Consider the following 11986-nt stretch of genomic DNA (forward strand, 5'->3'; position numbering starts at 1 on the left):
TCCATGGTGCCCTTGGTTTATTCTTGGTATGATACTATTAAGTAGGCCATGCGGTATAAGCCTATTGACCAGCATGAGCCGACGTTGGAGCCATATATGTTGCGGAATTTTGGTTTGGTGTGCTGTTCCTTTAATGATATTAATACTCATTTAACTCGATACACTGCAATCAGCTACGAATCTGTTGCAATATAGAGTCTTACTCTCTGCTAATTGCCGTGAAAATATGTGTATATATTTATGTATATATATATATATATATATAGTCAATAGCATCTCTTAACTCGTTTCGCACCCATTTTTGTGGAAATTGGGGCATTTTGTTGTGTCTGTCACAAACTCAAGTGCTTCCAACACTTGATAATAAACAACTATTGGCGGTATTGAACGCGGATAATCGAGATAAATTTTAAAATCATCCCAGATCGACGGATCGATTCCTACACAGGTTAACATTTCGAAGCAACAGCACAGTGGCTGGATGTTGAATAAAATTTAAAAAAAATGCTTTTCATGCAACCGCCATGATGGCGCAGCTTTTCTTCAGCAGGTCAGACCGATAAAGGGTAAATCTAGGCAATATTGTCGACGTATGTTTGTGCTTTTCGTATATTGATTTCTATTTTTGTTTATATGATTTCACCGTGCGATATACTTTCTTTTTACAGAACATACAAAGCAGTTCGTGCGCTCCACCAGTGCTAACGATTGCCATTGGCAGTATAACATGCACGAATATATCAGTCAACATTGTTATTGCTTTCCAGGACAGAATGGAAGCATTATCCTATTTTAGACGATCGGACGGGTCAAAAGGGAATGATCAAAGGAGAGCGATACACTTAGATCCAAAAAGAATGTTACCGGAATCTCAAGTTCGAGTGCAAGAAATGATTTGAAATGAGAGATTCTGGCTATTCGTTCGTTTTATAAACGTAGAGTTGAAATTCAATCAATGAGAAGCACAATCAGCTGCAGATTATCGAATAGTAACAGAAGATAGAGAAAGAGTTTTTTCGTTATTCATATGCTACTAATCACAAGAGCATCAGCATAGGATAGAAATGGAATGTATCAGCTACATTTACCAAGCGTTAAGTGGAATGAAAAAAGAACACTTTAAAATGAGGTAATTCGAGAACTAGAGATAAATGCACGAACAAAAGTGAACAACAATTGGTGACCTTATTTCGGGCGCTCTTATAACCCTAGAATTCCTCGAGGCTCGTTTTTCGAGCCATCGAGAAGCGGTTCGTGAAATCGTCACCAAGCATCACTTCCACCTTAAGGACTTATCGATCTGCATTCCTTGTTGCTTCCAAACCAGGCTCAACCTCCAGTGCTACTGCTGCTGGTATACGACTGCGATGGATTTATCTGAATGCGGATTTTGTTCGAGTCCGATTGAATCTGATGCGCCGACCGAGACGAACCAATCCGGTTGCCGGCTGTTTCAAATGGCATCGACGAGAACGTCAACGAGGCGGGACCTGCCGAAGCTACCGCACCGTATTGGTACTGGGGCAACCGATCGCTGCCGGGAATGCGCGCATCCTCCAGCTGTCTCGAGGTCGGCAACTTAGAAGTCTTTTGCGAGCGCACATCGGACCGGAAGGAGCTCTGCAGCGAGCCAGTAGGCGATGTGGGCGATTTCATGCCAACCGGAATCCGCGAGAGTCCCGTAGGTGAGGTCATGCTGGCAGAAGCGTTCGATCCTCGACGACCCGTGCCACTCGGGGTGATCGAATGCGATGATTCGGTGGAAAACTTCCGCTTAACGTTGCTAACCGGAATCGAGGACGTAGGAGAGCTGGAAGTGCCTCTACCGAGTGGATTTGCCGGCACCGCAGAGGTCGATGACGAATGCATCAGCCTGCCCACTATGTTGGTGGCCGTTGGCGATAATTCCAGCAGTGGTACCGTTTCGTTCGACGGCGATGTTGTGATCCCGCTCAAGTGGTCACCGTGAGCTGGAGGTTGCCGCTGGCGTGGCCGTTGTCGTTGTTGACTACCCGTTCCGTAAGCGGACCCGTGCCGCTGGTACTGTGGCAGTTGTGAGGGACGGCTGGTGGTGTGTGCCGGTGGAGGACTGGTCGATGAATCATCCGACGATTTGACCAACAGATTGTCCTCCTCGTTGGTACGCCGATGACGGTAGGATGGCGTAGCGCCGTTAACTTCCGCCAGGTCCTCCTCTTCTTCGTCCTCTTGATCCACTTCGTCGTTGTTGAAGAATCGGTTGTAGCGTTTCGAAGGAACACCCGGACCGCCGCCTTGACCACCCGCCAGGAGATCGCAATCGAACGGGGAACTGTCGTTGCCACTATTCTGCCGCGAGGATTTAAATGCCCGATAATCGGCTCCACTGCTCCACTCGCCGATACCATCGCTCAAAGGCGACGTAGGTTCGCCTTCTCTCGCTCCCTGCGGTGATAGGTTCCGGTACTGAATATTGTAGTCGCTTTTGTGGCCACGTGTGTCCTTGTGATCCGGGGCTTGCTCACGCTGTTTCGATGGCGCATTTTCTTGAACCCGGCGCGGATTGTCGTAGTGAGATGATTCTTCTCTACGCTCGTTCGCCTCATAGATCTCGCTTCTCGTCATCCGGTTGGAGTACGCAGTCGATTTCGAGGCCACCACCGTCGTTTGTCGTATGGCGTAGAGCTCTTCGGTTGTCTGCTTTCGTAAACTACTGGTGCTGCCACTCGCGATCGTTCCACATCCGCTTCCACTGCCCGACAGCTGGTGCTGGAGTAGTTTAGCCTTGGCCAGTTCCTCGAACGATGTCATACGGTGAATGTTAGATTCGGAACCGTTGCGGCTGCCGTACGATGCTGGAGGCAAACCGCCGCCTACGCTTAACACCAAACTGTTGTGGCTGCTGTGGTGTTCTGGCGGCACATACTTGCGGTTCTTCACGTGGCTGCACTCAATAATGAACTCGCTGTCCAGCGTGGGAGCTGGCGATTTGCGGGACATGCTACCCCGACGGGAGGACGAGGTTGAGCGTCCGTTCGAGGCGTAATGCTGTGTTCCAGGCGGGGACATCGGAGTCGATGGGCCCGGCGCTGTTGGCAGCTGGCCCGTGCTTTGGAAGTCTCCGCTTGGGCAGTCGGAAAATTTTTCACTGGCATACGATAGCATTGCGCTGGGATCTGTAGGTGCGCTGCCACCGTTTCCAGCAGGACTAACGATTTGCTGGAGATAGAGGTCGACTTCGCTGTTGCGTCGTGTTCGAGATTCATCCAAATCGTCTTCGTCGTTGTACGAGGAACGCGAAAGGTGATCTACCCTATGTTTGGTAATGTTCTTGCTGGAATCGGAGCGGTGCGTTAGCCGATCATGGTTATTTGGCACCCCGTAGGTGACGGAACCGATGGCCGAATGTTGCAACTCGTCCGGTGGTGCCGGTGGAACGTAGATCCGCACCACGTCGTGCGGGGACATGGCCCGCGGAGTCATCAGCTGCAAGACGGACGGACTGCGCTCTACCACACTCGTTGAGCCGATGGCGGATCTTTAATGGAGAAAAGTGTAAAACATCTATTAGTTCGCATATTTTGACATCTTTGCAAACCTAATATTTTTCCTATAATACTTAACATAATTCCCGCACATGCACTTCCCATCAGGTACGCTATTACATATTTTCGGCGTCCGTTTCAAATACCAATTAGTGTGTCTCGTGAATTTTTTGTCCTTAAAATATTACCAATCTCACAGAAGACAATTATTTATCATTATCTCTCTGCAACTCAGCAACGTACTGATAAACTCACACACATGAAATTCATAAGGAAAATGCACTTATGAACAACATAACACAGGTTTGAGAGTTATCAATTCTTTAAATATAAGTGTTGAATGCCGCGAATATAATAGATAATATCATCGAAACTAATATCTATCTTGCACTTGCAAGTTTTCAAAACAAATTCGAAACATAAGAAAGTAACAATTTTCTAGAGCAAAGAGATGATATTTTATGCATCGAAATTTGAAACGACTATGAGATCTGAACAAGAGGTTTCTGTGGCAGTATATGATTTTCGAATAAAATAGCGAATATGAGTTTCTACCAACATACTTTCCCAATCCAAATATTATAACTATGTAATAATTAGGTTAATATTGGATACTTCAAAAATTTGTCTCTTGACAAAGTATTGCACAAAAAATTCTCAAAAAAAATATCTATACACACAAAAATACGAAAAAATATGTGGAACAGCAACGTAATTGCATATAATTAAGAAAAACGTAACACAACACAAACTTTACTACATTTCGCTCGTGGGTCACATTCGAAGTTCACGCTTCGAAGAATGTATGATTGATCGTACAACCTACTACTTTGGGCAACGTGCATGCTGCAAATCAGGGCGCACGCCACCAACACTCAACTTACGTTGCGCTTCTAAGCCTGCCCGCCCACGTCGTGGAGGCGGTGGAGGTGGTGGCGTGCGAGGCACCATTACCGGTGCCATACGTCGCCGGTAGCATCGTCGACTGTTTTCGCTTTGATCAGGAACAGAACGACGTCTTGAGAGAGCAGAGGGAAAACGGTAAAACAATACAAAAAGGCACATTATTACATTCTTTCATGAGGCGCAACGAGAATGCGATGGAAGCCAACTGTAAGACGCTATTCTAGGCTATTCTAGCATCACTCGCTTAAGCCTGCATGTTGATAATTGACAACATGTACCAGGCAGATACATAAACAATTACACATACGCTCTAATGATGTGGATATAATAAAATCATAATCGAGTAGGATTTGCATTGCAATGCTAACGTTTAAAAGTCGATGTAATGCGACACTAGTTATGGGCACACGATCAACAATAAAGGACAGATGTGGCTAAAAAAATGTCAGCCAGTAGTTTCATGTTGTGAATTATTTCTGCCATAAAAAAGAACATCAAAGAAAAACACAAAAATGAAAAACGAATTGGTTACTTACACAGGACTACTTTCGCCGTCGCCTTCGTCCTCACTGGGGATAACATTTTGATCCTCGACGCAGAAATCAAACGCTTGATGCGATCGCTGGCTTTGACCACCGGAGAGCACGCTCAAATCGGCCGTTGATGTAACGGATGTATCGGCTAACGATTTTCGAGAGCTTCCTAGCAACGACCCGCCATCTTCCGATTCGGGAATGTGTACTGCAATAGACAGGCCAAAAGGAGGAAGGTGTCCTTAATAATTTAGATTTGAAAATTATTGCTCGTTTTGCTTTGTTGTGTAGTAGTGTTTCACAGAAAAAAAGGGGGGTGCGTGAGACCGCAAAGGTGGCGCAAATAGGAAAGGATAATAAAAAGTATACTCTTAGTGCAGGGTGATTTTTAAAAAATACTGGAAGAAGCGGTGCTCCTGCACGTATTATGAAGAAATGTACAGGCAAGTTTGGATCATAAACTTAGTTACACACCTCTTGTATTCAGTTATGCCACAAGTAAGCGTCAAATAAGGTACGAACCGAAAACGCAAATTATTGAAATTGTCTGTTCAAATGCAAACCCGCGGTAATACTGCGTGTAAAAGAAATGGAACACCCGTTTATGAGAAACATTACTTTAGTGCGGTTTTCATCAACAATAGATTGTAAGAAACATTGAGGTGAAATAGGAAAATCATTGATGATGTAAAGAAAATAACGACATCCGGATGGTTTTAAGCAGTTACCCGTGTTTAGTTGTTGATTCGATCCGCCTGAAGCAGTAGCAATCCGATTGAGATTGGCGATTTCCTGTTCCGTTATTTCACGTCTGAAAAATGAAACGTAAAACAATAATTCTTGGGCTTACTACATAAATGTTTAACCTAAAACGAGAGACCTACTTTAGCTTCACCGTTTCTGTCACCTCCTTTTCTGTTTCTGTAAATTCCTGTTTTCGCCGGCCAATCTGTAAAATAATGCAATGAAAAAAAAAGATTATAATTCCAACACGTTCATCAATGTAAAATAAGTAGTAGCCTATATATCATAAAAGGTATCTTAAAGATACTTCCATTAAAAAATGAGAATACATGTTAGACTGTTTGTGTTAACGATTTGGGATTATTAAATAAACGAGGTACCGTATGTTATCGAGTATAGTGCACACTTAAAAAAAATGCTGCTAAAATAGTACTTGCGGAATAAATTTGAAAGTCACCAAATCAGCAAGTGAGGTTAGTTGAATAATTTTGTGCAGAGAAAGATTTACTGGGTGAAACAGCATATTGAAAGATAACATAATTTTTTAACGGAAAGTTCTTCCCCAACAATTGGTTGTCAAATTTAGGTCCGCACTATACTCGATAACATACGGTATTTTTATCGGGGGAAAACACTAAAATTCACTTTCGTCCAGGTAAAACAAACAAATTATATCTCGCTCAAGCGTTAACCCTAAGCTTTGAAGTTTTAGAACATTGCTTCATACCTGCGCAGCTGCAGTCGGTTCCACGAAGACACCAAACTCTTTTTTTGGCAGCTCAATTTCGCTTGGAGGTGGGGGCAGTTCTAGACCTGCCTTGCGAAGTTCTTCCATGCATTGCTCGAGATTTTTAATAACCGTATCATCATCGTTGCCAAAGTCCTCGCAGAGGCTTGTCTGAAAACAAAACGTGAAAAAAAAGCGTGAGTTCAAGGAGTTCACTGAATTCAACCATCAGGATAAAAATTGAAAGTATAGCGGCAATGTTCCTCTTTACCTGTATATATTGCACAATTTGGTCCATATCACGCAGCTTGAGTATTACTCTCTTGTGCATACGCAGTATGTTGTAGGCCATTGCAGTGACCACTTTTTCCCCATCAAGCAGATAAATGTCCCACACACGCAAGCACAAGCTAAACGGTATCTGCACAATGGCAAGCCACGATGACAATTTCCACGAAAGAGCAGCAGCAAAACGAGTCACGAAACACACGATGGAACATAGTACCCATAATAAATTGCCGAAAACAAACAGAGTACAGAGAGAAGCCCAGTGCAATTAGTGCGAGGATATGATCAGCACGATCGAGCAACGACAGTGCCCATGTAGCCGCAGCGACAAGAAACAGGAAAGAAACATTCATTAGATGGCAATGGAAATTTGCAAGAAACCGACAGTGAACACACACGTACCCTTTCGATAAACATAACAAAGAACCACTTCAACGAGTACAGGATCGAGTCGAGATTGCACTGATCGAAATGTTTTTTAAGCTTTGGTATGAATTTGGTTATGATTTTATCGTGATGTGCTAGGAAACGAGTCAGTTTCGGGAAGCCTGCGAAGAAGAAAAACACCGTGCAGCAGATTAGCAGATAGACCATCGTCATACCAGCACCAGATGGAATAGTTTCGGATGAGACTAATGTAACCGTGCGTCTGCTACGCGTCCCCCGTGCATACCTTCGATGAACAAGCCATGCATGGCAAACTTGGAGTCTGCTAGCAGGATACTTAGAGCCCAGAAAGCTTCCTCTTCCTTCATGTACATCAGCAGCACTCCCGCCAATCCGGACATACCCTGACAATAGCCAACCTAAAAGGTAACAAAATAAACTACTGTAACAACATTTTCTACACGGAGAGGATGTTCGTACAAAAAAAAAATACCTCAGAATTGTACATGCTGTATGCCACCAGCACATTGAACAGGCTTCTCTGCATGTCACTGTATCGCTCGCGGTAGAAAATGTGATCGCGAAACTGCCTATTGACGTCCTTATCGATCTGACGGGCTTCCGTGCTCCAGTTGCGCGCCAACTCCAGCATTTTCTTGTACTTGCCCTGTTCGCCCTTCATCACCTCTTCGAGGTTTAAAAGCTTACACCAAACTTTACCGCGTACCTTCTCAGGAATGCCCTTAAATACTCGTTTGCGTACCTTGGCCTGTACTGCCTTGTCGTTCCAGGATCGCTTCGATGGCTGTGACGACAGACCGAGCAGTTTGAGCCATTTTTTGACGCGCTCCATTTCAATCTCCGTCGCTTTGGCCTCTTGTGGTTCTCGCTTTCGCGGTAGGCGTTTGTCATGGATAAATCCATACCTTCAAGCAATATTTAAGGAGGGGAAAAAGCAGATATATTTAAATAATTTATGTATTCAACGCTTGTAGCTTTAGTTAGCTCATACACGCTAAAAACTAATAAATGGCATCCATAAAACAAAAGCATATCCAGATCCAAAGCATTCAATGTATGTCAAGTGTTGATAAAACTGTTAATAAACCATAAAAAGACAAAACAACAAAATCGAAAAGATTCTTTTGCTTGTGGACAGTTTCAATAGTCAGTTTTAAAGATAATTAATTGTGTATACCATCCATCAATAACATGAAAGATGATTTTTAAGTAAATGGTCATTTCATAGAACCATGTAAACTAAAATTGTTTCATAGAGTTTTATGAACCGTTACATTGTGTGGCACAAGAGGCCTATGTTTATGTTTATCTGCCCTACCATGTTCACTTCGCAATATTAAAAAAATCTGCCTACGCTCCCTGCATCCACCTACTGAATGTTCGATTAGTCGCAAAAATCGTGGGCTCAACTCTGCTGGTGCTGCACCATAAAGCAACGCCTTTGGCAGCCTCGCAACAATCTTCATATTTCCCAATGCATCATTGTAAAAACTACGCCTTCAAAGCAAAGTCTGCTGCATGCTTCAATAATACTAAAGGCTAGATATTGCAAATAGACGGTTATAGATGGGACAGATGAGGCTAAGAACGAGTGTTTTTACCGAAACCTACCAGCAATCGTTTAAATAATACAACAATAGAGCTCAAAATAATTTACGACTAGTCCACTGTACCTGGTTTGGCGATCAGGGGACGATGCAACAAACTTACCTATCCGTATGATGGAACACTTCAAATTGTGGGTCCTCCCACGGATCGATCTCGGCCCCCGGTTCCCGGCCTTTATCGTAGCGCTGGAAAATTTTCTCTCGTTCCTCCTTCGCCCGGGCTATCAGAGCTTCTTCGTCCATACTGCGTGGATGTGTTTACGTAAACGAAGTATCTGGTGGGGAAGAGAACAGACTGCTCACTGTTGCAGCACTATCACTTTGTAGAATAGATCAAATTTGTTCCACGAAGAGAGAAAAACATACAAATAAAACCCATTGTGCAAAATTGCCATCAGTTTGTTCTAGCTTGTATCCGATGATAGTTAGTTTTTTAAGCATTCCTTAACTTTAAGATAACCCGTTCTTCATGGCCGCTTCACATACAACGGTATCACAAGGATATCAGTCACATTCTGTTATTCGCCGCATGACTAATTTAGCCAAATGACACCCAATAGAGTTATTTCAGACTATCTTTCAACAGTCTCAAGTCAATTCAACAGCGCGTGTAATTGTTTCACTTAACATTTGACCACCGACCGACGCATTAAGTCAAGAGTAGAAATGCATGCAATTTTCAGCATTTTAATCAGTTCGCACTCCCTGAAGTCGACGGGTACGTGCTTAGTTGTTAATCATTCGCACTTTCATGCCGCCTCTCAATGAGGGAGTTTTCTCCAAGACTACCTTTGCATCCGGCGGATGGTGAAAGGCAAAACCACGCGTATGCGTTAGTTTGCTGGGCTGCCCAATGATTAATTTCACTCGGTCAACCTTTCGCTAGAAAATTTAATTGATACAACGCCGTGCTACTTTTTGACAGCACACTTAAGAACGGGGATCATAGTTGGCAAGCATCAGATGAAAACACAAGAAAGGAAGTAATACACATCACTCTTCACACCATTCATCTTCGACAAATACCCTTAAATAAACCACCCTTATCATGCGATAGTGCTTTTGGTATCGTGTTGTCGTCCGCTGCGTTATGTTGTTCACTTTCTTCCTGCGTGAAACAGCCTGCCGCCACTTATGTTGTTTGCCGATGCACCTGTCATGTTTTTTTGCCAACTGCCAATAACACCAATAGGAGCAGATACGCCAGCCTACTGGGTTCTCGTTTGTTCGCCCCACTGTGTATGCTTATGGCTCTCGCCTCGCTGGTTTCTACGGGTACCCGTTTTACCCATCACTATAGCGATCTGACCCACTTCGACCCCGGGCCCGGAAGCGTGCCACATTCATTAACCGCCTTCCAGCGCAAGTTCCGGGCGAGAAAAGCTTGCCAGTACGTCAGTGGTAACAGCCGCAGGGAGAAACACTGCACGAATATTTTTTTTCGGGAACACTTCATGCCCACTACACAGAGTCGTTGAACTAGTAACCATTCTGTCCGGTTGCTTGAAATTAAACAATGCTAAAAGTATCTACACTGTCTACTATTCGAATTGATTTTCATGACTAAACGTGTAATACCTTCGTTCTAGTAAACGTAATCAACGCATATCACTTTTCTACGTACTCAATCAACTCTGGTCATCGGCTCACTTATTCACGTGCAAACAGATGAAATTCTTATAGCTGACGCACTTGCTGCTGACGGATTCCACACACTTTATTTATTCTTTTGAAAAATGGGTTAAAACTAGTTTAAATCGCACTGTTTCGGCAAGCTCATCGTAATGGTTTTAAATTGTATGCACGCGCACTGGGGATCGATTGACATTTTGACGGAGAAAGACGACAGCAAACCGACTGACGAAACGACCGCAGTGCAATGCTTAGCTTCACCAACACTTACCAAGTGGGCAGTAAAATCCAGCTTGTGAACCAAAAAAGGAAGCGCACGCAACGTGAAAGGGAGGGCGGTATTTAGTGGAGTTGATTAAAAAAGTTCAACTTGTGTTTCACAAGCACATCACACAAACATTCACAACCATCCATGGTGGGCAGGATGAGAACGTATTGTCAAAACCATTCTGAAGAAATTGTCATATTCGGAAGGCTTGAAACTTTAAGACATCTTATAATATTACTAAAATAATTCTACACAAACAATTATCATTCAGACAAAACTTATAAAAAGCAAACAATATTTGATAAATATTTGTATTAGGTTACACTAAAACATGCGTTCTTCCAAAAATAGCTAGAATAGTTTACAAATATTAACATTTTAGATATTATTTTTATAAAAGTAATGAAGTAATGAAAATTGACGTTCTGAGAATCGCATCAGCTGTAAACACTCACTTGACAGTTCGACACAATTTATAAACATTACATGAACTAGTGCAATCGTGTTGTGCCGTGTTTTGTCATATCACTAGGAAAATATGAATGTACTTAAAAGATTGAATAATATAGCTTATCATTCGTTTCGACGAAGCCTTTGGTAAATGTGAATTGTTTCATCGTAAAATAAACTGTATAACAAAAGCGGTTTCATGATCTTTTAGCACCACCCGAACATGCCGGAGCACATACGAAAGTGATGGTAAAACTTCGGTAACAATCCTTAATAAAGAGGTGGATGCCGGGTTGATGATTAATTCTTACAGCCAGTTTGGATTTCGGTTAAACAACGACATGGTAGTTCTTGGACCGATGGCCATCTTCTCTCGAACTGTTCTATCGTGGAACGTCGAGAGCCACGAGGACATAAACGACCAGTCCTTGAGTTTATTCTGTGCTATTGAGCCAAAAATTGACGTACTGGTGGTAGGCATCGGAGACCACATAATCACACCTGGCTTCTCGAAAAAAATTATCGACTTTATGAAACGATACAAAATCAACGTAGAAGTTCTTGGAACTGAACAGGCCTGCTCGACGTTTAATTTCCTCAACGCTGAAAATCGTGTCGTTGCAGCCGCAATGATTCCCCCGATTACGATGCGATTAAACGAAGATGATCTCATGCAAAAACAGATATCGATCAGTAAATCATTTGAAGTAGCCGATAAATAGATACAAATCACTGTTAGTTGTTTCCAATACTTACAAAAGTTAGCACGCAACAAATACGCGTATTTTCTGTACATAATAAAAAATGCCAGTTCGAGCGTAGATAACATTCATAGGACTGAATTATTGAATTTAAATATCACATCACATAGAAACCATAATTACAAATTATTTGAATAA

The 11986-nt window shown here is 42.9% G+C and overlaps 2 protein-coding genes across 2 annotated transcripts; one reads left to right on the forward strand and one right to left on the reverse strand.

Moving 5' to 3' along the window:
• Positions 1–1049: 1049 nt before the first annotated feature.
• LOC128732298 (uncharacterized) lies at positions 1050–10703 on the reverse strand. The gene is given in 12 exon segments (XM_053825485.1): positions 1050–3517; positions 4409–4542; positions 4963–5171; positions 5692–5774; positions 5848–5912; positions 6435–6605; positions 6706–6855; positions 7125–7270; positions 7396–7528; positions 7603–8035; positions 8841–9012; positions 10641–10703. Coding segments are annotated over 11 exon segments (3852 nt in total). The 5' UTR covers positions 8981–9012; positions 10641–10703; the 3' UTR covers positions 1050–1329.
• Positions 10704–11175: 472 nt separating this feature from the next.
• LOC128720449 (NADH dehydrogenase [ubiquinone] 1 alpha subcomplex assembly factor 3) lies at positions 11176–11809 on the forward strand. Its single transcript, XM_053814119.1, has 2 exons — positions 11176–11234; positions 11299–11809. Exons 1-2 carry the CDS (start codon positions 11176–11178, stop codon positions 11807–11809), a joined length of 570 nt encoding a protein of 189 aa, XP_053670094.1.
• Positions 11810–11986: the final 177 nt, after the last annotated feature.

This window comes from Anopheles nili, chromosome 2 (assembly GCF_943737925.1).
Source record: "Anopheles nili chromosome 2, idAnoNiliSN_F5_01, whole genome shotgun sequence".
Taxonomy (NCBI): domain Eukaryota; kingdom Metazoa; phylum Arthropoda; class Insecta; order Diptera; family Culicidae; genus Anopheles; species Anopheles nili.

Coding starts and splice junctions, on each gene's coding strand:
- LOC128720449 (XM_053814119.1), top strand. CDS start 11,176: ATGAATGTACTTAAAAGATTGAATAATATAGCTTATCATTCGTTTCGA. Junction 11,235..11,298: donor TCGTTTCGACGAAGCCTTTG/GTAAATGTGAAT, acceptor ATGATCTTTTAG/CACCACCCGAACATGCCGGA.